This window comes from Syngnathus leptorhynchus, chromosome 10, assembly GCF_054491065.1.
Source record: "Syngnathus leptorhynchus isolate UIUO chromosome 10, UIUO_Slep, whole genome shotgun sequence".
Classification (NCBI taxonomy): Eukaryota; Metazoa; Chordata; class Actinopteri; order Syngnathiformes; family Syngnathidae; genus Syngnathus; species Syngnathus leptorhynchus.
Window position 1 is genome coordinate 9294662 of NC_141204.1, and position 25986 is coordinate 9320647.

The 25986-nt window shown below is 41.5% G+C and overlaps 1 protein-coding gene across 2 annotated transcripts in view; it reads right to left on the reverse strand.

Annotated features, from left to right (window-relative positions):
* Positions 1-1580: 1580 nt before the first annotated feature.
* Positions 1581-25986, reverse strand: part of arid4b (AT-rich interaction domain 4B) — a 35551-nt gene continuing 11145 nt past the window's right edge. For both annotated transcript variants that reach the window (XM_085923049.1, XM_085923051.1), the window contains 22 exons: positions 21711-21821; positions 18679-18744; positions 18316-18406; positions 17326-17405; positions 16972-17063; positions 14404-14545; positions 13110-13189; positions 11500-11576; positions 10821-10966; positions 10662-10734; positions 10305-10399; positions 10100-10197; positions 9793-9982; positions 9465-9703; positions 7343-7525; positions 6336-6420; positions 6050-6260; positions 4764-5963; positions 4579-4689; positions 4232-4456; positions 3773-3919; positions 1581-3690 (listed from right to left, as the gene is read on the reverse strand). In XM_085923049.1, coding sequence (XP_085779175.1) covers positions 3542-3690; positions 3773-3919; positions 4232-4456; positions 4579-4689; positions 4764-5963; positions 6050-6260; positions 6336-6420; positions 7343-7525; positions 9465-9703; positions 9793-9982; positions 10100-10197; positions 10305-10399; positions 10662-10734; positions 10821-10966; positions 11500-11576; positions 13110-13189; positions 14404-14545; positions 16972-17063; positions 17326-17405; positions 18316-18406; positions 18679-18744; positions 21711-21821 — 3891 coding nt within the window. In that variant the 3' untranslated portion in view covers positions 1581-3541. The remainder of the gene's footprint in view (positions 3691-3772; positions 3920-4231; positions 4457-4578; positions 4690-4763; positions 5964-6049; positions 6261-6335; positions 6421-7342; positions 7526-9464; positions 9704-9792; positions 9983-10099; positions 10198-10304; positions 10400-10661; positions 10735-10820; positions 10967-11499; positions 11577-13109; positions 13190-14403; positions 14546-16971; positions 17064-17325; positions 17406-18315; positions 18407-18678; positions 18745-21710; positions 21822-25986) is intronic.

Here is a 25986-nt window from a genome sequence, read left to right on the forward strand (position 1 = left end):
ACAGACCAACCATCCAATCAGAAAGTGGGGGTGAGGGCGGGTGTGGCACTTTTCACTTTCACTTAAGCTTTTTCCCTAATGAAGTGGCCTGTGATTAGGAACACCTGAGAATGGCGGTGTACCTAATAGAGTGTCCGAGTGACGTCACAGATCAAACAGCCAATCAGAAAGTGGGGGTGAGGGCGGGTGGGGCACTTTTCACTTTCATTTAAGCTTTGACCATGGTTTTTCCCTAATGAAGTGGCCTGTTATTAGGAACACCTGAAAATGGCGGTGTTCCTAATGGAGTGTCCGAGTGACGTCACAGATCAAACAGCCAATCAGAAAGTGGGGGTGAGGGCGTGTGTGGCACTTTTCACTTTCATTTAAGCTTTGACCATGATTTTTCCCTAATGAAGTGGCCTGTTATTAGGAACACCTGAAAATGGTAGTGTTCCTAATTGAGTGTCCGAGTGACGTCACAGATCAAACAGCCAATCAGAAAGTGGGGGTGAGGGCTGGTGTAGGACTTTCACTTAAGCTTTTTCCCTAATGAAGTGGCCTGTAAAGGAACACCTGAAAATGGCGGTGTACCTAATAGAATGTCCGAGTGACGTCACTGATCAAACAGCCAATCAGAATGTGGGGGTGAGGGCGGGTGTGGCACTTTTCACTTTGATTTAAGTTTTGACCATGATTTTTCCCTAATGAAGTGGCCTGTGATAAGGAACACCTTAAAATGGCGGTGTACCTAATTGACTGTCCAAGTGACGTCACAGATCAAACAGCCAATCAGAAAGTGGGGGTGAGGGCGGGTGTGGCACTTTTCACTTTCATTTAAGCTTTGACCACGATTTTTCCCTAATGAAGTGGCCTGTATTAGGTACACCTGAAAATGGCAGTGTACCTAATAGAGTGTCCGGGTGACGTCACAGCTCAAACAGCCAATCAGAAAGTGGGGGTGAGGGCGGGTGTGGCACTTTTCACTTTCATTTAAGCTTTGACCATGATTTTTCCCTAATAAAGTGGCCTGTGATTAGGAACACCTGAAAATGGCGGTGTAGAGTGTCCGAGTGAGTGCTTTGACCATGATTTTTGATTATTTGATTAATTAAAAAAAAAAAAAGGATCAGTGTGTGTGGGAGGGAGGGGACGATTAGTTGAACGATTCGTTTGAACGAATCTTTTGAGTGAACTGATTCTAAAGATTCAGTTCACTTAAAAGAACTGGAATGCACATCACTAGTTCATAGTGACCTTTCGAGCGACGCTGCAAATTCCAAGTCAATGATTGGCTACGCCACCGGAAATAGCACCTCATTGGCTAATTCTAAGATTGACACATCCGAGACCAAACAAATTTCAGTATATACACATTTAGTAACGCCCTGTCTTTGTTAAACATGAGACGACTTTGCTTTTGGTGTGGAAAATTAGAGAAATCTAGATATAGGAAGTGTACAATATAGAGTGGAACCAAATAGTATGTGTTCGATAGATTGCACGAAACGTGCTGTCATTTTTCACAAGAATACAGAATATAAAATTGGACACAAACACAATAGTACAAACTTATCAATGACACCAACAGTCAACCTGGATACTTCACAAACTATGGCATTTATTTCAAACAGAGGCTTTTGCTTTGCATTTTTACAATAAATTACACAATGACCGTCCTCGGATGAATCTAATAAATACTATTTCAATAAGATCCTTTATCATAATTAATGAGCCTAACCATTTCCCATGCCGTTTGGAAAATAGGTCAGCCTCATAAAAAAAAAAAAATCACCATTCTTCTCTGACAAGCACAAGCTAATAATAAAAAAAAAATGAATACAGAGTAAAATATTACGTGAAATTTAAAAATGCAAAAACATACAGGGAAACAACAATTTAAACGAATGAGTCAGAACAAAATTGACATCTTACAAGAAAAACTGACTGGGGACAAAGGAGAACATGCATGTGGTGACTCAATATTTACACAAAGTACAGTTAAAAGCATAAAACTGTCTGTACAAAAAAAGTACAATATTAACAGTGCAAGATATTAAATAGCTTGACTCAAAACACTTCTCAATATACAAATCTATAACAAAAGCGTACAATTACATACAAGTGCTAAACAAAATGTAACTTCAGGTTATCATTGAGTAGAGATTTATACAAAGGAAACACTGGAGAAAATGTTCTATCCATATCCATCACTGTATAATATAAATGTACATTTACAATATCTTTACTTTTATTCTGGTCATAGCACATGGAAAACAAAGTATTTTGTGGAAGGACGACTATGAGAAGTGTAACAGACATAGAGGGGAAACTTATGCTTTGCCTTATTTCATGAAAACAAAGCACATTTAACATAAATTACTTCATGTTGTTTGGAACACTACACATGAGACTCCATTTCATTTTGACTGTGAATACCTCTTACGGCTATTTTCAAGTCAATGATCCAGTTGGGGACATGCCGCAAGTCTTCAGTCAAGACAAAAAGACTGATAACGACTGTCGTTAAAAATGGAGACATGAACCAAGAAATGGTTAAAGAAAAAAAAAAAAGGCAGATGAATTGATGAAGAAATACAACCATTGCGTTCATCATCATTGCACGGTTTATACCCAAGATGGATAAGTATTCAGTAGTAGATTACAGATGATCCAGTATAGTTCTACAATTAAATATTCCGATAAAATCCATCGCTTGCCATTATTCACTGTCTTTCACATACAGAGAAACACACAATCACTCAGTTACACTGCATTCTTGAGTCTTTTGTAAGGAATATAATTTCAGGCAACCCTCTGATTTGAGAGGAGGAGCAGGAAAAAAATTCTGTCCTTCCCTCCAAGTGCCACATGGAAAAGAACTGCAAGGCACTACAGTATCATACCATAATCCATCCACTGTGGCTACCAGTGACCTCCGAGACTCAATGCAAACATGTGCACGTCTGAAGAAGATATGAAGAGCATTGTCATCAGAATTTTGGACTGACAAAAGCCTTTTTTTTATGATGGTGCTAGACAGGGAACATGGTTAAGTAACACATTGACTTTGTCCTTAATGCCAATGTGGCTCATCTGAATTCCTCAAACTGAGCTCTGGTGGCACCGCGTTGAGCTACGAGGACTGCGCACAGGAGGGACTTGAATGAAAATCCATCCCTTACCAATGCATTTCTTATCAAATGGAAACAGCTATTGCTTGTAAAAATGTATTCTTATAAATGTTCAATTAGAATTAAGTAGAGCACAAAAGACAATTGTGAATCTCTTTAGACAAATTTCACGCCCCCATGCTATCGTCATAAAAGTGCACTTAAGTGCCATTAGCTTGCCAAGAAAACAGTTGTCAATAAAAAATAGTGCTTGTTTTGTTTGTTTGTTTGTTTGTTTGTTTGTTTTTGTCTCTGGTCTGTCTGGCATTGTTCCCCAGTTGTTACAGTATGTAGCTTGATTTGTCCATCCTGTGGGATGGAAACGGGGGCATCGACCCCAGGGTGCTGGTTAAGTGCTTAGTGCGGCGGCTCCTTGCTGCTACATCCTGTCACCTGCACTCCACTGATACCCCAGAGTTCTGTGACGAGGAGGAGGATGAAGATACCGGTTGGTCGGCCAGCGTCAGCATGACTGCTGCTGTCAGCGAGCTCGAGGATGGTGAAGAGGAGGAGGATGAAGATGACGCAGCAACAGTGCCTGCAGACCAGAAAGAAGGTTAGGTCACTTGGTACATTTTTTTATTCACCTTCTGATGAAACACGACATATAACAAACTCACTTTCCAGTTCCTTTTTCTTCATGCGCTTTCGCCGTCTGTCGATGGAAGCCACCTCAGACTTGAGGGAGAGGTAGTGGTTCCTGATGTCCTGAAGCTTATCTTGAAGGAAAGAGATTCTTTCCAGACTGCTCATTTTCTCCAAGTCAGCTGGTGGTTCCATAAATATATAAGGAATTAAATATCAAGGAAAAGCACGCCTGATCTAAAGCTGCAGCAGCTATGATGTGAACATTTAATACGAGTATGACAATTTCATTGGTCCACGATGATGGCTCGTCAATTTCACTGGTCAGATGTGACGAGACTATAAGTAAAGGTATTGGCGGCATGAAGCTCATTAGTAAAAATCCATAAAAAGTTTAAAGTTGCAACTTTTGAAGCATGGCAAAAAAAATAGCGGCTTGTTGTATGGAAATTACAGTATTAGGAGTATAGTTATTAATATAAATGCACACTTACACATCTGGAAGCTCCACTTGTAAACCCGTGGCGATCTTCCGTGGTTTTCCCGGTGCTGCGAGTGATCGGCGTCACCCTGCTTGTGGTATTTATGGCTTGACGGGGGAGATCGCCCGCGACACTTAGGCAAAACAGTAACCTTGACGTCCGATGTGTCATTCTTGGTGGCAGCTGATTTGACTGAACCTTCCAGGAGAGATTGGTCTTCACTGTCACTGCTGTTGGCTGAAGGATACAAAAAAAAAAAACAAGAGTTCCACTCAAAGCGGGCAGGCATGATGTGTGCAGGGTAATCAATAAGTAAACGGGACTTGTTTTGAGCAAGTCTGTGTTAAGCTGTGTTTTACCTGTTTTCCTATTCTTTTTGGGAGGCACACCAAGGCTCTTGCGGTTTGGCTTATGTTTCTTTGAGACGCCACCTGTGTGCGGTTCTTTCTGCCGTTTCTGATTCCCAGATGCTACAATGACAAAGTGTATAACAAATGAGGTCATGTGTAGGCCGCAGGGAAAAGTATGCTTTTGCAGTTTGTACCTTTGGACTTTTGCTCACTCTCATGCTGGCTGCTGCCGCTCAGTTCCAGGCTGCAATTGCTGCTGCTGTTGGAGGAGAGCGGGGCATCGAACACTTTTGGTGGGGAACCCGTCCCTTCGTCCCGTGGAAGATCTGGCAACTCCCCACCCAGACTCTCCACTTCTACTGTGCTGCTGTCACTCTCGCTGCGCCGGCATGCCACCTCCTCCTGCACCAGCCCCGCCAGGAGACTTGCAGAAGTTGACACCGGAGGCAGACAGGGGGGTGTGGGCGGCGCCGGTGGGGAAGGCGGCGGTGCTTGGCCGCAGTCTTCCAATGTACTGCCTCTACCTGAGGGGGACTCTGGTGTGGTGGGTGGCGTGTTGAGTACAGAGTTACTACCACTGCTAGGGAACTCTTGCACTTTGTCGTTTTCTATGTGCTCCTCTGAGGCGTCATCCTCGGGTCCCGCTTCCTGCTCAACACTTGTATCGTCCAGACTGGAAGGTGCGGGCGGTGGAGGAGAATTAGCGGCCTCTGTGTCCGAATCAGAGAATAACTCTTTTAGAGTCTTCTTCGGCCACTGCGCTTGAATGCTGGACCACACGTCTTTTTGGCCTTTCGAGCGCACAGCCGGTTTATCCTCTCCATTCCCAGACATCTTGGCCCTCTTTTCAGGAATGTCCCAGAATCCCGCTTGTCTGCTGGATTTGTTCTTCTCCTTTGTCCCATTGTACTTTTTGGAAGGGGGGCCTTTGTTTTTTGGGTGGCCTCGTTCACTGCCGTCAGCCTGGGAGCCAGAAAGTGCTGCTCCCTCATCATCTGAACTGCTACTAGATGAGGCCCCTCTCTCTTCCATGGCACCAGCACTCCTCTCCTCCAGTTTCCTGGAAGAGCCTACCGGCAACCAGTCTGCACTTCTTGTGGCCCTCCTGGTTTTGGACTGCTTTTTTGGGGTCCTCTCTGCTGCCCCTTCAGATTTCCTCTTCCTGGTACTTGCCTCCCCGATCGAATCCGGTTTGCGCTTCCCCACTTCCCCGCTGATTAACTCAAGGTTCTTCCCTGAGACGGCAGAAGGTTTGGATTCATTGGGTGAAGTACCACTTTCTCTCCATTCGGAGGTTTTCTGAAGCTCTGATGTGCCCTTTACATCTCTGCATGTGTCTTCTTTAGTATGCTCGCCCTCCTCGCAGTCACTCTCGTCTGAGGACAATTCAGAGGCTGAGAAGAAACAGAAAAAAAAAAAAACTTGTTTCGGTATATACGCGACAGAGTGACGAAGGTTTGGATTGTGTAAGTGTTGCTACCTTGCAGACCATTGAGGATGGACGTAATCTCTATAGACTTGGCTGGAGAGTGCTGCTGAGCCTGTTGGTCGTCACTATGATCCAGGTTGGAAAATACTTCCTGGCTCAGGTCACACTTAGAGCGAGGGACACGGATATTATTGGATGAAGGACCGAGGACGTCTCTGTCGTTGAGCCTCTCCAACCGGTCTCGCTCCCGCTCGGCTTTGTTCTGTGAATTAAATATAAATTAGCGATCTAGTTGATATCATGGAGCCCGAAATCCAAAAGCTATACAAAGCGGTACCTTTATTTTTTTACGGTGCTTTATTTTTGGTACATTCTTATTGGCTGGGCGAACAATCTTGTCTGCTTTGATCCATTCGTCATATCTAAAGAGCAAGTACAAACAAAACAAAAGAGAGAAGACAATTTTCATCAATCCGATCCGACAGATGAGCTCGATCAAATATCACACACCACCACCAACCACATAGCCAGCCACCACGGTCGGCTGTCTGGCCCGAAAACATTGCAGCGTTACAAAAAGCCTTCAGTACAATCGAGTTAAAGACGAAGCCTTACAATGAGGAGAGAAACATATTTACACCAACCACCACAACCAACAGAACACAAGGTGCTATTTGGATCAAGAATGAAAAGTTGCAGGACATCTCAGAACATCACACACACATACACAATGCAGAGAACAACCATTGTCGTTAGATTACCACAGGATAACACGACAACAATGAGACGATGAAATGTGTTTTGAAATGTTTTTTTTTGGTTTGTTTTTGTTTGTTTGTTTGTTTTGCTAGCTGCCCTTACACTCTAGTTAAGACTGCATTAACCCAAACCTACTTAGGTAGAGGTGAGTGTAACAAAAAGATGATTGTTTGGCCTCTCTGAGATTAGCCTAACTAGGGACTGGAGGATCTACAGGAATTTGACTAGAACCACTGTGTGGCCAATCCAAGCATGAAACAGAAATCCAGCCTGTCCGTTCAGACAGCTGGGGGGGGTGGACAGACAGGGGAGGGGGTTCAATCACAATTGGCTAAGAGGAGCTGAGGAACGTTCCACATCAACCCCGTGCCCAATTCTGTTTCTGCCACTAGAGGGCTCGGTGAACTCTGACCAAGAGAGAAGATCAGATGAATCAGAATTGCGAGGAGGAGGAGGAGCGCATTAGTCACTGCAGCAGGGATATCCATGAAGTGGTGATCCCAAAGGCCAATTTGAAGGTTAAGATGTGATTTTGTTTGAGGGTGAATATATAAGTTAGGTGACTGTCCCCACGTCCTGTCTTACCTGATGTTCCAGCCACAGTAGTGCACCAGGTAGAGCACCTCTCCCCCCTCCACGTCTGCCTCTTTCACAGTGGCCTCGTACGTCTTCAGACTGCGGCCTCGCCCATACCTCACCTGCACCTTCATCCCCGGGGGGTAACACTCAAACTCTTCCCCTTCCTCCCCCTCCTGACTGTTGTCATCCCTGCAAGAAAGAAAGTTCAGCACTTCCTGTCCCTAGTCTGCTTCAGAGAAAACCACACACCCTCCCACGTTGGTGCAATCTATCATCAAAACCGTCTGATGCTATTCTAGGCAATTGACAGTTCTCATAAGCTTCCTATCCCTCATCTACAGTACAGCAGCAGACTGAATAATACATGGTAAGCCTTCCAAACGACAGCATTTGAATGTTACGTCGTTCATGGAAAGTCCAGCCGACAAACTATTCAAGCCCTAGCTAGGTGCACGCAGCAAACTTGGGATTGATTGCCATTCACGCGCTGTAGAGAACACAACGGCCACAAGGGGGAGCCGGTCAGAAACAGTCAGGAACCGTCAAAGCTGGAGGGTCTACTGGCAGTGAAGGAGGAGTGCCGGTTAAGTGGCTATGACGCAGGGGCCAGGGCCCCAAGGGCCGCAGGTTAGCACAGCAAAGCACGATGGCAGGCAACACAGCAACCCGAAGCATCACTACAAACATTCAATTTGGTGAGCTACCATGAGGAGCAGTTCTGACAAGCCTTCAGACAGTCAGTCCTCAGAGTGAATGATTGCCGCTAGAAGCTCATTTTCAACATGACGCAATTGAGATGATCAAGCCAAAGAAGCTGCAGACATTCTTTAAATACTGAGGTACTCTCTTAGGGAATAAATGTTTGATAGCATCATCTGGTCACGTAAATATTAGTGAGATAGCAATTTTTTTCTGTAGTTTGAAAATATAATCATAAAACTGCTCTGGCGAGGAAAAAAAAAATAGGTTCATAAATATTTGGACAGGGGAAATTAAACATTGCCTCAAAGGTTAAATGGCATCTTGCTCCTCAACTGCAGCACCTCAATGCACAATAATTCAAAGTTGGGCATAAATCGTTTTTAAGAAATATTCTTTGCGTGTAAAAACTGAACAGAATCAACTTGTCAAAAGGGGATGTTGCAAATCACAAAGTAAAAATGTCAAGATTATAAAATAAGACTGGGTTTTGGATGACATCTTTTCCTATTAATTATCAAATAAAGGTCAACCTTGCCAATGTCCACAGCGGCTATAAAACATTTAAAAAAAAAAAAAGAAAGAATAAAACATAGAAAAGGGACTAATGATTCTTATCTCCACAAAAGATTCAAGAAGTTGACAAATCAGCACAATCATGGATGATAACTGATGATATCTTTGTATCAAAATGCACTGCTATACAAACAACTAAAAGCACTTAAGAAGTTAATAGTGGTTGATGATAATGTGACTGTGCAACACTGTGGCAAAACCTCGACACAAGTGTCCAAGTATGACGTCAAAAAACAAGTCGGGCCCCAGCTCAACAAAACAGACAACATATTAATGACCAAGAAACAAACATTTATCACCACAGAAAGCCTTGGATCTAGCGGTCTGAAGCGTCAGCGACAACAATCACACTCACACACGCTCACAAGGAACATTTAATAAAGCTGGATATGAGGTCGTCAGAAAAGAGAGGAGAGAGAGAGTAGCTTTGTCGTTATCAGGGCAGGGTGAAAGTCAAGAGGCCGTGTCGTTTGTCGAGCGGACGAAGCAGGAGAGAGACAGTAAGAGAGAGAGAAAGCAAAAATGTGATGCATGCCGGCCGGGTGAAAGGTAGTCAGTCAGGCTTTGCTGCTCAAAGACGCCTTTGGCAGCTGATGTCGACTAAGCCATGACTATATAAAAAGAACAGTGGCTATATGAGCTGAGTTGGACGAAGAGAGGGTGGATTGAACTGGGGATTAGTGCAAAGAAAGGTCTGTGTGGTGGCAGACCAAGGAAAGACTTTGGTCTTTATCAAAAGCACATTGCTGATATTTTGAAGGATGTCACGGAATAATGACAACATTCCACCCACGCTGTATCTTTTTTTTTTTCTTCAATCCTGCTTGAGGAGTCATCCCTTCAAACCACCTACCCAGAGTTATCCTTGCCGTCTTGGTCATCGTCGTGCTCTTGTTTTATGCTCTCGGCTCCGAGGCGAGACGTGGAAGAACCTTCATCTGCATCTCCTGTGTGGGGGCTACTGTCTTTCTCCTCCTCCTCCTCCTCCTCCTCCTCCTCCTCATCATAGGTGCTGTTTCCATTTCTGTCATTTACCCCAGCTTTTGAAGATGTGCACTGACTTTGGTTCAGCCCTACCTCAAGCTTCTCCTCCTGAGGGAGAGGGATGCTTTTAATATAAAAGCACTTAATGCGACTAATGTATACATGCGCTTGAAACAAAATCCAAAGAGTGACTGCACCTTGCAGACTACAGATTGGGGTTCTGCATTTCCGTGGTCTTTCTGCTCTTCTGGGATGGCTGACGTGGGGGCTGAGTTTCCCGCCTCGACTACAGACGTCGCTTCTCCCTTGGGGGCCTGCTTCAAAGGCAGGTCCATCTTGAATGTGATGGCTGTAGAAGTGCAGTATTCTTCAAAGCCATAAAGGTACCTGCATGAAAGCACAATTCCTGTCAGATGCAAAGAGATTGTCCTGAAACTGCTGAGCGCATCGAAGAAACAAGCAGCATTTGGCCCGCAGAGTTGTGGACGCAGCGCTTGTACATACTTGCGGTAAGCGCATTTGACGTTGTAGCCAGCAGCTGAATTGAGCACAGGGATTCCGAGATCCTGGTAGATTTGCTTCCAAACAGCGCCACTTTCAATCTGTGTCAAATTGGCAAAACCAGAGGGCGCATCTGGATTTAGCTTGCAAGAGAACAATTACCAAGATCGAAGCAATAAAGAGTCAGTGCGGTCAATGCGGCCCTCACATTGTCGAAGCCTCCCAGTCTGTTGACCAGTCTGTAGAGTTTGAACAGATTGAGATTGCGGTAACCCAGAACAGGCCGCTTGTTAATGGGCGTTCCTGTGAACAGATTTAGAGGCCGTAACAAATTATAAACAAACCTAGTAACATAGAAGAAAATATGCAGTCAAGATAATGTGTTTGGTGTTTGACTTTCTTACTGGTTGTCACAAACGGTGAAATGATGTAGAACGTCCATTTGAGTAGTAACATTTAATATTGTAATTGAAAAAAGTCCGTTGAAAATACGAGTCAAATAAGTTAACAACACTAATTGAAGACTTTTATGTTATCTAATTAATCAGCGTGATCCTAAACTCACTTCTGTCTTCCATGAACTTGTACAGCTGCTGAAGGAAGTTCTCCCTCTCTTCGGGATAAGGCTCCACTTCCTCCTAAATCCAGCACAACAGACTGTTTGAGGCTGAATTCCACTTCTAATTTGTGTGTGTGGGAAGCACGATTGTGATTAAGGATTTACCTCTTCATCCTCAGCACTGGCATCTTCCTCTTGTCCCTCCTCTTCGTCATCATCAACCTCACTGCTGGAGCTTTCCTCTTTCACTTCAGTTTTCCAGGCAATGGGAATGACCAACTGTTGCTGGAACTCCAGGGCTGCATCCAGCGCTGTTCAACACACACATTGGTTTTTGTATCAACAAATGAAACTTGAACAAGATGTTCAAAATCAAGCATATTTTCCGGCCTTGGTTTAACCCCCCCCCCCCAATCCCCGCCCCGAGTGCGGTTGAGGTTGCGGCTTCTTGAAATACAAAAAGTCAAACATTAATGAGGTCATTCAACAGCGAAACATTTTACACGGCAGGAAACGTCTGTGACAGGTCACTAAGGGAAGTAAGCAAAATTAAACAACCTTGTCAGATTCTCATTTAAAATTTTTGCAAAGCAGACGGATAACACAGATTGGAGTGGAATCAGATGATAGAAAGTGTTTTGCATATTGTTATCTTATAAAATAAGAGCACTGTTTCATCAGAAAATAAGGCTATTAATAAAAATTCTTGGAAGGATTCAAAGAAAATGTTATTCACACTGAATGTCTGCTACCGACGTGCCAAAACATTCTCATCCCTTCAAAATATTTGTGAATTCATTTATTATGACTCATGTTAAGTGTAGTGCACTGAAACAAAACTCACCTGGCTTCAGCCCCGCATCAGCCTTGGGGAGACAATCTGCGTTGATCTCTCGAACATCCTTCCGTAGCACCGAGTAACTGCAAGAAAAGAAACGTGACGTTCATTAGCAGTTGCATAATTACAGCAATAAACTACACATAAAAAACAAATAAACACTAGCTTGTAAAAACACAGAATAGTAAATGTTTTGCACTTAGCCAAGTCAATGGCCTTTTTTTTTGGTTGACTTGACCAATGCGGCAAGTTAGCCAGCCAAACAAAGGGAGTAAAAGCTTGTTTCCACTGTTGCTAGGGTAACAATCTGACACACTATGAATAACCACACTATGAACCCCCCTGCCTTCCCCCATCTGCCCTCTGCATGTGTGACCTTGCGTTCCCAAAGAATATTTTCAAATGCTATTGTTTCCAGCACATTTTTATCGCTAACCGATCACAAACTCTCTGGGGAGGGAGTTCCGCACATAAACCTATGAGGTGCATTGACGAGGTCAGCAGGTTTATGGATGTGAACTCTCATCAGCAAACAAAGCACATAGATGACACTCAGTTAGCGCCACTTTGGAATAATAGACGAGAAGAGGCTTGTGTAAAAGACGAGACTAAAAAACATAGTGGAAATATGTTGGAATGTGTTAAAAGCAGGTGAACAGGTGCATTCGTACCCTTATCGAGTGTAGTTTATCGGAAAGGATGAGTCGGTTGCAAATAATCTGTTTAGTTTTAACAAAAGGTTTACTGCATAGCAAAATAGTGAGGATCGAAAAAAAACGCTAAGATCACATCAAGATGTAAACATAACAAAACAATGACATGTGGCTGACAGCTCAAACTTGCCTCTTGTGGTAATAAGGAAAAACATTCCTGATCACCTCTTTCATTTTGTTATTCCTTTCACATAAAGGCAGGCAAATTGGAAAGAACCAACCCTTGCAAATCTCATTAATACAGAGATAGATTTTCCGTCTTCTCACATTATTATTTCTGGATTCCAGCCCTCGATAGACTGTGCTGATTGCAGTGAGCATAATCTAATAGCGACAGGAAGTGGAACAGCTACTGTGTGTGCCGTGTAATAATACCTGACAAGAATAAAACAGGCATTTCATCTGTGATTTCTCTTCCCTCTAATCGGCTCGACCCTTCACCTGACTATTAATCACAAGACACGATAAGAGGTCTTTTCACACTTTCTGTGCAATCATTATTTGGTGATACAGGAGGTTGCAGATGCAAGGCTTGAGATAAAGAGAACCCGGCTGCTCTCTAAACAGTGAAATTCAACTCAAGTAGCGGTGAGCAAATAAACTGAACTTTCACAATTTGCAGTCTTTAAGAAAATTACCCACAGCTGCCTGTCCATGGGTGCTTAGTCCATTTACCAAGTGGACACAAACTTGGAAAGGAGACAATAATTGCATCCGCCACCATATAAACACGGCGCACATACAGCCAAGTAAAACGGATCAGTAATAGAGTAATGATTCCAGTAAACAGCATCAAAATGATTCTGTAATGTTGGATTAAAATGAGCCAAACATATCACAAAACTATTCAAATATTCTTCTAGTCAAATATTTATGATAACGTCATTAAAAATTCAGACTCACAATTTTCCGTCCTTGAAAGAGCGGACGAATACGCTTTCCTTTTTCATTGTGATGTCATCATGGCAGTCGGGGGAGGTGACCTGAGTGTGTAGAAACAAGAGACAATCCAGAAGTCAGATGAGGTAGCAGACGGCGCCTGTACGTGTGTGTGTGTGTGGGTGTGTGTGTGTGTGTGTGTGTGTGTGTGCATGCGCATATTTATGAGCAAAATGAAGAAGTGAAAAAAAAAATGGTGTTGTCACAGCATAAGGAAAAATGTGTTTGTGAAGGCCATGTTGATTGATGGATTCCAAACTATGCTGTCTCTGAGACCAAGACAGACGAGCGATGGAGATGCAGAGTGAGGTATAAAGGTTGTTCAAAGTTTGTACGCGGCTCGCAGCATGTGGCTCCGCTGTTGACTTAGATTGAGGTGCATAACAGTGGGAGTTGTTCCACTGTCAGGGGAGGCAGCACTACCTTTATAGAGATAAGATTTCCTGCACTGCCTGCCTGTTCCAAGTCCCAATAGTCACAACACACCATGCAGCATCCCAATGTTTGTTTTGGTGCAAAAACAAACAAACAAACAAACAAACAAACAAACAAACAAACAAACAAACAAACCCAATCTCAGATTACTCCCTTTTTTTAACAACATGATCCAGAGCAAGTAAACAAATCAATGCACATCTCATATTTCATTATCAGGCATTATTTACTTTGTGTTTGCAAACCTTATTTACCAGACTTCTCTCATCTCATCTGTACAGTTGCAGTAGAAATATGAGAACAAAGTAGAGTACACTTCCCTAGGCTGTCACAAGGAGGCAGCACGGAGTTCGGTCAACAGCAGGCCAACAACAACAAACACTGTAGGCGGGGCACAGTTAAAGGGGAAGCTTTTCCTACTCCTGGCCTCTCCCATTCTCCCACTTCATCTCTGAACACTTCCATAAACATAGAAAGCATGTCACCATTTCACTGTCTGCTTATGCTTCCTAAAATTTCAATGTGGATGGATGGGAACAACAGCCAGGGTTTGTGCAATAGAGTTGATTTTCTTCAAGTGACAAATACTCCCAACTTCCATCCATCCATTTTTTGAATCCATGCTTCTCCTCATGAGGGTTGGAAGAATACCGCAACTTCAAATTGCAAAAACAATTGGTTTTGTCTTGGGCGATATAGGATCAAAAACTGGCGTGCTTTCACAGCCCCCCCCCGAAAAATCAAAATAAAGAGGGCTGATGAAAAATGGGAAAAGGCAGTGACAGCGCAGAGGATGCTGACCGTAGAGGTGCTATGAGCTCACCAGTGCAGGATACCACGTGATTTTCTTTTTATCCCCCATGGCCACTCCCTCCACGCAGACCACTTTGCCAAACAGATCTTCATTCTGCCGTTGATCGCTCTCGTCTTCTTCACTGGAGGATGAAGATAGGTCTTCCTCTTGGCTGTATGACAAAAAGAGACCAATAGTTGGGCAAATTCGACAAAAAAATTAAAAATCTAGTGTAGATACATGCAAATTTGAATGATTTCCATCCAGTTTTACTGGGTACATAGAGATAACAATTCACACTCAGGTTTAAACCGACTTACAATTTAGAACACAGGTGTCAAACTCAAGGCTCAGGGACCGTATCCAACCGACCATATTAATTTATGTGGCCAACTAAAGCAAATAAAGAGTGTCTACTATATATTTCTTGCTAAATAGGATTTTTCTTTTCATTTTGGCAGAAAATCTGTACCAAAAAGACACAAAGGTAGATATCAAGGTGCCACAAGTTTTCATGGCTCCTGATTTCAAAATAAAATTTGCGAACACTATACAAAACAGTTCAAAAGTCAGCGGTCACTTATTGTTTTGGAAAAAAAAAAAAAGCGCAGTTTCCACACCCAAAAATTTAAATGAGTAAAATGAGCGCATTTGACCTCAACTGACACCAACATTTGGGTATTGTGGCTTCTTTTTTTTTAAGTACATGCCGCATTCCTTGTTTATGTGTAACAAACAAAGAGATGTAATGAAAACAAAGTATATTGTGGTACTGATAAGACAACTCATCTAACTCCTCTGTTAAGCCTTTTAACGGTATTTAGTGGAAAATAGCTCCCTTACTGTTTAGTCATTAGTATTTTTGTATAGATGAGCCAGCTCAGTCAGCCTTGACATGCCTCTAAATGTGATCATACAGGCAGCACCAGCAAGCAAACAGATCCTCCCTCCACCCTTTCGTCATGCATCACTCGGCCTGCTCTGCTAATCTATGTATACACGCAAGATGTGAACGCACACACGCCGTCTGGCATGACTTAATACCAGTAAATGTGCCTGGCTGTTATTACAACTTCAACTCTGACACCACAGAAACAAAAGACATAAACAACTGAAGGGAAACTGCAGTTTATGAGCTCCTTGTATGATTCATACTGTTGCAGGCCAGGTTTAGTTAACAGTGACACCTGTGGAACAGTAAATATATCGTACTCAACAAATGAGCACAGTAGGCAACAGGCAGACAAAAGTAATTTTATCCATTGAACACAGTGAACAAATGACCAAAATGTAACTTTATGTTGACATTGATGACTCATTTATCCGTGGCTGACTTACTGTGATTTTGATATTTTTAATCAAAACATAATTTTAAAATAATTTAATTTTCATTAGTTTGTACTCGTTTTTTCTTCAACTGCAAGAATGAAGTTCTTAGAAAACAATTGACAATTATGGTTGTTAAGGTTTGATGCTATTCTTTACTGTATTTATTTTGTTTTAATTTGTCTCGATTCATATTCTGTTGTGCTGTTTTCTATTTACGTCAAGTATGATGGGGACCCCCATTGAAGATTACATGACTGTCTCAAGGTCTTTATCCAAATAAAAAATGTATCAGTGGCCCACATTTGAGTACTTTGTAATATAGTATTCCAATCAAAATATTGACCGTGAAAGCAAATCTAAGGTTTTGTAACAAATATGTTCGGGGTCTGCTCATTTATGTTGAGCACTATATGTTTAGCAATGAGTCATTTTAGTATCAGTCAGTCACAGGTTTTATCAATTTTATTTGACCTGAGCATATGCACATAAATGTAGAAACATCACTTGCGGGGTGCTATCTCACCAGTTATCCATTAGTTGCTTAGCAACAGCATTGTTAAACAAACAACATGAAATGTATTACGGTGAGCTTTAACCTAGTCCTTGCCGTTATCCTACTTGAAACAAATTATAATGAGTCTTTGTGTTATCCTACTTTCAACAAATAATAACAAATGTACTGTAAGTCGAAGCATTGATATCTAACAAAGTGCAGATAGTGGAAAAAGTGTGGATGTGCATGACCTGAAAATAATGTTTTTCAGATTTGGTCAGAAATGTCTTTTCAGGCCCCATTGTTGATGTTTATCAAAATATTTGAGCAAAGAGGAAGACAAGCGAGATGTGCTAATGTGGAGCTGGGACTCTTCCAAGTCAATATTACATCAGTGCCATTAGCAGTGGTGTCAGGATGAGATTATTAAGTGGAGCGTCCTCTTTATAATCGCAGCAATGTCCATTGCCAAAACCCTGAAGCAGTTTCTATTCCCACATGAAAACTGCAGTCTGGAGTGAGCATATCAAAACGTAATACACCCACCCAAAACTGTGTGGGGTTTCCTGCTGTAGGCCTCGGGAGGTTTTTTCGAAAGAAATGGAAATGAGAGCAAGTCTCTGCTATCATTATACACAGAACAGGGGCGCCTTTTTCTCAAGAATGTGAGTTGGCAGGGAACATCGCTCATCATTTGCATCTGCATCGCAAACCTCTGCCACGGTTTGAATGACTGACGCTTACATGATGTCAAATGAGGAAAGGTCTATACTCACATTGGATTGGACCGTCGCCCCCTGTTACCCTTTTTACCGATGACGGGTGTGCCGAAGTGCTCGGGATTGGTGAGAGGGAGTCTGTCCAGTGTCTGCAGAGGCAACAAACCACAGCAAAGAGACAGTTGGCACACTTTAACGGCATTAAGTGACAAGAGTTCAATTCCCAAGGGGGAGATCTGAACAATCCATGCATCCCTGAGCTGAACATCTCAGCAGCAGTAAATAACTAAACACTTAATTGGTGCTGGGTCTTTAAGTACGGGAAAGATAGAAAGTAGAGAGGAAAAAAACACATGACAAGTTTCATGTCCTTAGATAGTTTTGGTGATAGGTGCGAGACATGTTACTTGCCTCACTCTCCGCAAAGTGACGGGCGCCTTTAAGGCAGAGGGAGGAACGCCTTAAAGTCTTCTCATCGCCATCGTCAAACACTGTAGGGGTGACAATGAAAAAGACGTTGCGGTATCAGGAACCCGTGTACAACAATACCCCAAAATATGCAGACTTATTCATACAAGCATATATGAATCATTTTTTCCTTAAATGAGCTTAGCAACTATCTGCAGCAGTGACATATACAATTCTTCTCCTGCAAATGAATGAAAAGCAAGAACGTGAGACCCCCCCCCCCCCCACACACACACACACACGCGTGCACACAACAGCCAAGACCCGAGGGCACTCTTAACTAACAGGCAGCGGCAAAAGAGGCTGTTGCGCCGGTTACAGCTTACAACAGTAGAAAGAACATATTGTCAATCAATCACTTTAAGTCTACATTGTTCGATTGTGCAATACTGAAATTGTTTTGAGTGCAAATTAGATATGGTCGCCCGCATTATTTCACGCCATGAAACAATACTCATGCTGCACAAAGAGAAATAACTATAATATATATATAAATATAATAATATATATATAAATAATATGGTAATTATTTTCTTAACACTACTTCCAACATTTGGCATTGCTGTTTTACTTAGTTTTAAGGGTTAAGCAGAAAATCCTGCTGCACATTACTCTGCTCAGCGCTGATAAACAAATAGAGACAATTGACTAACAGTTATCTCAGCGCTGATAAACAAATAGAGACAATTGGCTAACAGTTAATAGAGCATAAGAGCAGCCGTAAGCATGTAAAAATGGCCAGATGTGTTCCTCGGGACATGACTCAGAGCAAAAGTAGACCACTAAGAGTGTCAATATTGCAGTCTATCTGAACTGAGTGCAAAGAGGCAAGCGTTCATAAGTCTTAAGTAAAGCTACAATGCTTTTTGAAAAATAGAAAATAGCTCCTAATTGTTTCAACTGCTCTGACTTGCTTTCATGATTATGACTCACCAACGGTGTAGATACTTGCGTCGGTCAACTTATTGATTGTGGCCTCCTGGTAAACACCATCTTGGCTCTTGACTTCTACGATAGCACCCACCTGTAGGGCCAAAACATTGCTGATTATTGGCAGATTAACCCAACAAACCTTTTTTTGTGTTTTGATGGGAAACGTCATCACGTGTTTGAAAGTAATGGGAAGTTATCAAGAATGCTATAATTATTGTCATTTACTGGAATTAAATAACAAACCCATGTTTGACATGAGGCTCCGCAAATAATGCCATGTTTTTTGAAATCCAAAGAAAAACATACAAATTATAAAGCATGATGTTTTGCGACAAGCCTGCTTCTTCATTCAACCCATCTCACCTTTAGTGGTCCTTTGATGCTTTCATCATGGACCTCAGCTGTAGAGAGATCGGATTTAAAGGTCACCTGAGGGTGGAGGGAGATGAAAAAGAGGACAGACAGCAAAATAAATGGAGAATCAATTCCAAACAGTCACATCAAGAACATCCTTTCAGTGTCAACATTTCCCTTGTGTTACTTGTACATTGTACTGTATTGTACATGAGTAAAATGTTGAGGTAAAGATTCAAGAGTCATGTGTGAGAATTTTCTACTCCTGCTGGAACGTGAACAACTGTACACCACGGACGGCTACATCTGCTGGCGCCAACTGTTGCCGATTGGAGCTCAGAATGTCACAGACAACCCCCACAACTACACGTTTCACTGCATCTGCAGGCTCGGCTAAGTGAGCCACAGTAGATCATAATCTGATCATGCATCTGCTAACACTGAGACCAAAAGGTGCAACCCCAGCATACTGTGAATATGTAGAAGCTGCCAGGAGCAGAAAATCTGTTGGACAGACTCATATGCACTGACTGGAATGATACAGTTGATGCTCATCTGAATCCTTACACATGATATCGAAGAAATATATTCAGCAGAAGTTAATCAGAGTTCTCACTAGATTGTCATTCAAACGGTATAGATTTAGGTTCAACACGAGTTCACAAGATTCAATTACTGATATGACATGAATAAAACTTCTCTTGGATCAACTTAAGATATTTAGTCAATACAAAGAACCAATTTAGGATATTTTGTCAATACAATTCTGCTGTTGCGGAGCAAAAATAAGCAAAATAAACAAGTCACTTGTAGAAACTTGTTTCTTTGTTTAGGTTCACTTTGGCAACATTTACATTCAAGTCAAAGAAACCCAATGATTAGCTCTTGATTATTCTTTTTTTTCTGATGAACTAGTGACAACAAATTTTGTCAAGCTCAACTTGTATCAGTTAATGTGCTTTTTAAAAAATAATCTCACATTCTCATACTTAGTGTCGATCACCTCTGCAGCAGAATGGTTTGTAGAGCCACGCTTAAAAAACCCCCCAACTAAATCACCACTGCAAAAATAAAACAATCAAGGAGATAAAAGAGAAGAGGGAAGAATCAAGCCAACAAATCAAAGAAACATATGATATTGAAGCACAGTCGTGCAACAGGAAGCAAGAGAAAGGAAGGAAAAGCTTCCAGCAGGCTGCATTTCATCAGATATGGAGAGAATCACATTCCTTCTCCTGTAACACGGGAAGTCCTTTTAGCACCTGGAAGGGCACGGGGGCCCCCCCTCTCTCCGCAGACAGAAGATCAATAACACCTGACTCCTTTCACAAGCTGGTATTACTTCCTACTGACACCTTTGGCTCCTCCGATCCTCAAATAAAGTCCGTTCGTCACTGTGCATTGCAGTGTTAGCGTCATCTGGTAGTACGCAAAAAGACATAAAGACTATTTTTATATCCCGAGTTTGTAATGTAACTTTGGATAAAAAAAATGGGATCAGCTGTGTGAACACTGAATGTTCAGTGAACTGCTTCATGTGTGCACATTTGACTCCGCATGTTTTGCCTCTACTGGAACCGAACCCCACACTTCTGAACTGCGAGGCGGACGTGCTCCACCACGCCGCCTAGTTTTTTTTCTTAATTTGAAAATGACTGGACATTCAGCATAATTAACTTACTTTTCACCCAAGCTCAAAAGTTTATATTAATAAGGGCAATTTCATTTGTGCTATTGTGTCATTTAGATTCTCAGCCACAGCCCAGAAAAAAAATGCTTACGAAATGTCTATTCAGTTAATATGACTCAATTCAGTGCATTTATATTCCCCGACATGCCTACTGACAAAGGCTCAAAACGTAGCATAATAAATGGGGACTCTAAGTTCAGCACAGTGCTGCAGGCTCTGTCCTTGCTCATAGTGCATGTGCTGTACTTATCTTTTCAGAGCAGGTAAAATCAGTGTGGGAATAATTGACTTTTTACAAGTCGACGAGAGCAGAGCCGCATCGTAAAAAATGAATGTCACACAAATCTTTCACTCGAATCACTCAAAGGACCCTCATGCCAGATGCTGCAAGCATCACCTTGTTAAACAAGCAGAGAGAGATTAATGAAAGAAGTTGGAACTCATTAGAGTTGAACATTGACGCGTGCTTGCACGTTAACCAAGCATGTTGACTTTATAATCAAGCAAAAACAAATCATGCATTCAGTCAATTAACATGCAAACCCTCACACATGAACTGTTACCGCCTCATTTGTTTTATTTTACACCAAAGTGTTGTGACCACAGCCATCGAGGTGTCGAAGGAGAGCCATTTGAATAAAATCCTTTCCTCAAATATTAATTTATGCCGATGGTATTAAACACAAATTTTACCTATTTTCAAATCAGAGACAGGAAAGTTACAATAGGTACAGCAAGCAATAATAATTATATATATATATATATATATATAAATATATAATATTCCAATGGTGCAGGGTTGAGTAGCATTGCATCAATAACTTCACCCAGTTGCAGTATTACATGCTTACTAGCGGATCGTAGCACATACGGACCATATGGGCAGCGGACTATCGTTGGGTCTGAATTACCGTAGTTGGCCTTCTGCTGGTTGCTGCCCAGTAGTATAATCCATTATGCCTCCATTGTAGGACAGACAAGTGAGCAGCCCCTCCTCTATTGTATTAACCAGATGCTCAGGCCTACTGGGGGAATGATACAGTACAGCGCCTATTTTGCAAAGCCTTCATCAGCAAAGCATGAACCCAATAGGGGAACAACATTGGAGCTGTCATACTTGTGAGGACGATGTGAGTAAAATGGATGCCTGAGGCTTTAATGGGACTTTGCTCCAACCAGATGAACACCACAGGCAGCGCTACACCTCGCAAGTGAAGCATTTTGTCGACATTCAGCACAATAGCTTGAAAGTCACTCTTGTCGGTCCGATATGAGAAATCATTCAAAATGAACACGGGTTTGACCATTGCGTGGTCATTCAAGTACAAAAATGAAAGACACAATTCCTTACCTTAGCCTTGACCAGACGCTTGGCCGTCTTAATTTTGGCCTCGCAGAAAGCCCCTCGGTACTTGGCACTCACATCGGTCCCTACTGTCAAGTAAGGGGGCTCCTCCAGAGTCTGACGAAAGCAACGAAAACAGAGAAAAAAAATTCGGTAAATTCAACACACACTTATTAATATTCACTTTAGTGACAGGTGTATTCTTGAAGCTCAGGTAGAAGGGCACGCTCACATGCATTGCCTAGTCAAGGGCAGCAACACAAAACCCAGCCCAGCTTGGTGATTCATCCGTGGAAAATGCATACCATCTGTTGTGGCTATTTGAAAAGAAGCCACTGAGTGAGCAAGTATAAAAGCAATACACGACTGCTTTGAGACTACCACGGGAAAAAGTCATGGTAAAGTAACCCACTGGCATTCAGTCATCACGACATGATTATCTTCTACATTGAAAGGTCGAAAAAAAAAAACTATGAGTGGGTGAAGGGATGATGATGCTTGTGTGCACTGTTTGACGGGAGGGCTGAATACTGATGAAAGGGCACTGACTTTTAATTGTTAGAATTCCTTGTTCCCACCGTGGAATAATAATAATAATAATAATAATAAATGCCCTTACAATAATAATAAAACAAAATAAAAATAATAAGTAGTATATATAAATATATAAATAAATCTGCATTGATGCTCCAAGAATTTGTATGATTGACAAATTATTGACCTGTTTGTTCATCCAGTGAGGGAACTGACTTTTAATTGTTAGAATTCCTTGTTCCCGTCGTGGAATAATAATAATAATAATAATAATAATAATAATAATAATAATAATAATAATAAATGCCCCTATAATAATAATAAAACAAAATAAAAAATAATAAGTAGTACATATAAATATATAAATAAATCTGCATTGATGCTCTAAGAATTTGTATTATTGACAAATAATTGACCAGTTTGTTCATCCAGTAATACATAACATTGCAGGGCCAGCTTTATCTACTATACGCAGCAAGTTTTGATATAGGTATTTTCATTTTATTGCAACCTGGGGAGCTTGTACAAAGCGACTAGTTGCAGGTCTTCTTCACTTCATTAAACAAGGGCTGAAAAAGCCTCGAGAATTACAAAACAACTGTCGTAAAAGCGAGGATGCCCACAAAGCTGGCCATCGTGACGGAGCACCATTTGCAGGGTGGTTTCTCATGGGCCACACGCTCGTAAGCCGGCTGAGCTCAACTAAATTGAAAAATCAGTTCATTGTGATTCCATACAGTATGTTCGTTTGAACGAGCTGTTTGCGAATGACAACACTACCAGAGGTGAAGTGTGGCCCTTTAATATTTCAGTGTGCATATGCACCAGTGCACACTTGAATCTAAGCCAAAAATTGCTGACACGCTGGTAATTACACTGTGTCAGCAATTTTTGGAGGGTGTGCATATTTATGCATCCAGGTTTTTTTTATATATATAAAACTATGTATGTAAGTATGAATAAATAAAAATGTACTTGAACTAACCAATACAAATCTGAAATTGCTTTTGAACGGAGGCTCAACAGAATCATTTTAAAAAACTAACAATGAACTGAAGCACTCTTAGAACTCTGAGGCTTTCCTTTTTCAATGAAGTTGGTCTGCCGGGCAGGCGGCATATCTGTTAGGGACAAAAAGGATGCTGAACAAACAAGTAAAGAGGGTCAGCTCTGTCCTGGGGTGGCCCCTTGACTCAAATGACACAGTGGAGGACAAGAGGAGGATGGCTAAGCTGTCAACCATGCCAAATAACCCTACACAGACCCTCGAGGACACTGACAGCACTGTGCATCTTCTTCAGCAGCAGACATTTACACCTGCGCTGGGTGAAGGACAGGTTCCGTTGCTTCTTCCTGCCTGCCTGCCTGCAGTATACAACCGGTCAATTGGATAGTTGGACGAGACAGATCAAATAGTTTATGCACGAACAAGGGCTGTGTGTGTGTGTGTGTGTGTGTGTGTGTGTGTGTGTGTGTGTGTGTGTGTGTGTGTGTGTGTGTGTGTGTGTGTGTACTTCTTGTACACGTCAACTATTGCATATTTTTTTTCTTGCATGCACTATTGCTTCTGAAATGATGTCAATTTCTACAGTGTGGTTTTATTTTAAAACAAGACTAGGGGAAAAAAATCATGATACCCCTAGAAAACCATTTGGTACATCTTAGGTGTCTTCAAACTTGTAAAAAGTCAGTCAGTATCTGCCTCAGTCTCCGTAACAAGGTATTTTAGTCAGAATTTGGGTCTCATAAGAATGACAATGGCAGCGAGTTAATGAACTCACAGTTTGACCGTGACATCATTCATCATAGGTGAAATGTAGAAACTGCAAATATAATCGTGCAAATGAGAGTTAGATAAAATATCAAATGAAATACGTGAAAAATCCAATCTAAATTCCTTTGAAAGTGTTTGATGGAGAATAATATATGTGGGGTGAGACAAAAAGATTATCTTTCCGTTTATTTCTTCTGCAGGTTGTCAGGCAACAAGCTTTTGTCTCTGTCTGTGTACATTCACAACAACTTGTCACATTTCGAATCTGTATGCTAAGATGGAACAACCAAGTCACGCGTGATAAAACGTTTGTTTGTTATGAACTGCTCATCTCAGCTTTTGAACTGATTCCTCACGAGTAATATAAACAGACTGTAAAGATTGTGAGTGAGGATGCTGTTTACATTTGAAACTTAATTTTTCATTTTGTGCAATCATGGTTGCAGACAGCCGCAGAAAGCCGACTCCGATGTTTGAGTTATTTTTGTGTACACATGGCAGAAGATTGTATATCCAGACCAATTTTTAAAACATTGAATAGTGTCAGATTAAGGTAAAGTTTAGATGCATTTAAAAGTTTGGTTTCAATAGATTTAATGTAATTATGTTTTTCCCCACTACATATAAACATATCAATCACTATATTGCTGACTTATTGACTATTTTCTGTGAGTTCAGTGCCATTTATTATTAATAAAAAGAAACCTCCTCTGAGCGCATTCATCCATTTCCTATTTGTTTTCATTTGGTTCACAGGTCCCCATTTCAAGCTGGATGAAGCAGCAATACTTATCATATATTATATCAGTATGTGAGGATTGATAGCCATTAGCTTTATTGCTTATTAACTGCAAGCTTTTCCAGTAAATACATTCATCTCAAAAGCAACAAACGGGTAGAAAACTGTCTTGCATAAATGATCCGTTAGAGTGAAAAGTACATTCATTGAAATTCTGTTCAATGAGTACATGCTGAATATAGCCACATTTAACTGTACGACTGACAGTTTCTATTAGTGATACTTTGATTTGTGCTTTGCCAGCTAATTATTCATCTGACCTGAATTCTGAAGCCAGCAGACCCTGAAATTTAGAAAAAATGAAAATAACAACGACCAGTCTCAGCCAATATTCCTATTATAACAGCCAGCTTTTAACAGCAAAAAAAAAAAGGAAACATTGGTTCATAGATTGATGGAGTGCATCACCTCTGTTAAAGTGGCCACGTGGGCAACATATTTAACGGGGTGCCCTTTTTGAGAGTGCCCCAGTGACTTTTACCCTCAACACTCCAATAAACAAATCCGTCTGCCCTCAGCACCATCCACTCTATCCAACATCAGGTTTACATGACATAGTGGACATTTCTACTGGCTAGTTCATTTCCTTGTCATTTCCTTGAGTCTTTAGCTTGAGGAAAAAAAATAATGACCAAAATGACTAGGATTCTGACTAACCCATTTCACTGTAGTTGCACGTGATATGGTCGATACACTGGGATTTTCTATTGTGCATCAACCAATCAGACCAAAGCCCATTACATTGTTGAAAGCACCAGCCAACCAGGTCATTGCGAGGATCCAATCAGAGTTCAGCTTTGTCGTGTTTTTTTTTTTCCCAGCAAGGGAAGAGCACAAACACACTTATTTTGCTCAATTTTTTTGTTGAATTATTTCGGGTAAGACGTAGTGATGGTGAGATGAAGCCTCATAAGGCATCGAACCGCAGCTTCAGGTGCACAGGAAACCACCTGCTGGCCAGGTGTATAATCACAAGCAGTTGTATCTCAACCATATAATATGTGACATTTTTTTTTGTTTTTTGTTTGGTTGGTTGTTTTGTTGCTTAAAACCTTCCCAGTTGGTCTACTTGTTTCATTGCTTCTGACACCTCGTGACTTTCTCCTACGATTCTTTTGTTGTACTGGTCGCAGTATTACATCGTCTTTGTCGCAAGAGTTACTGTAAACTAGTTA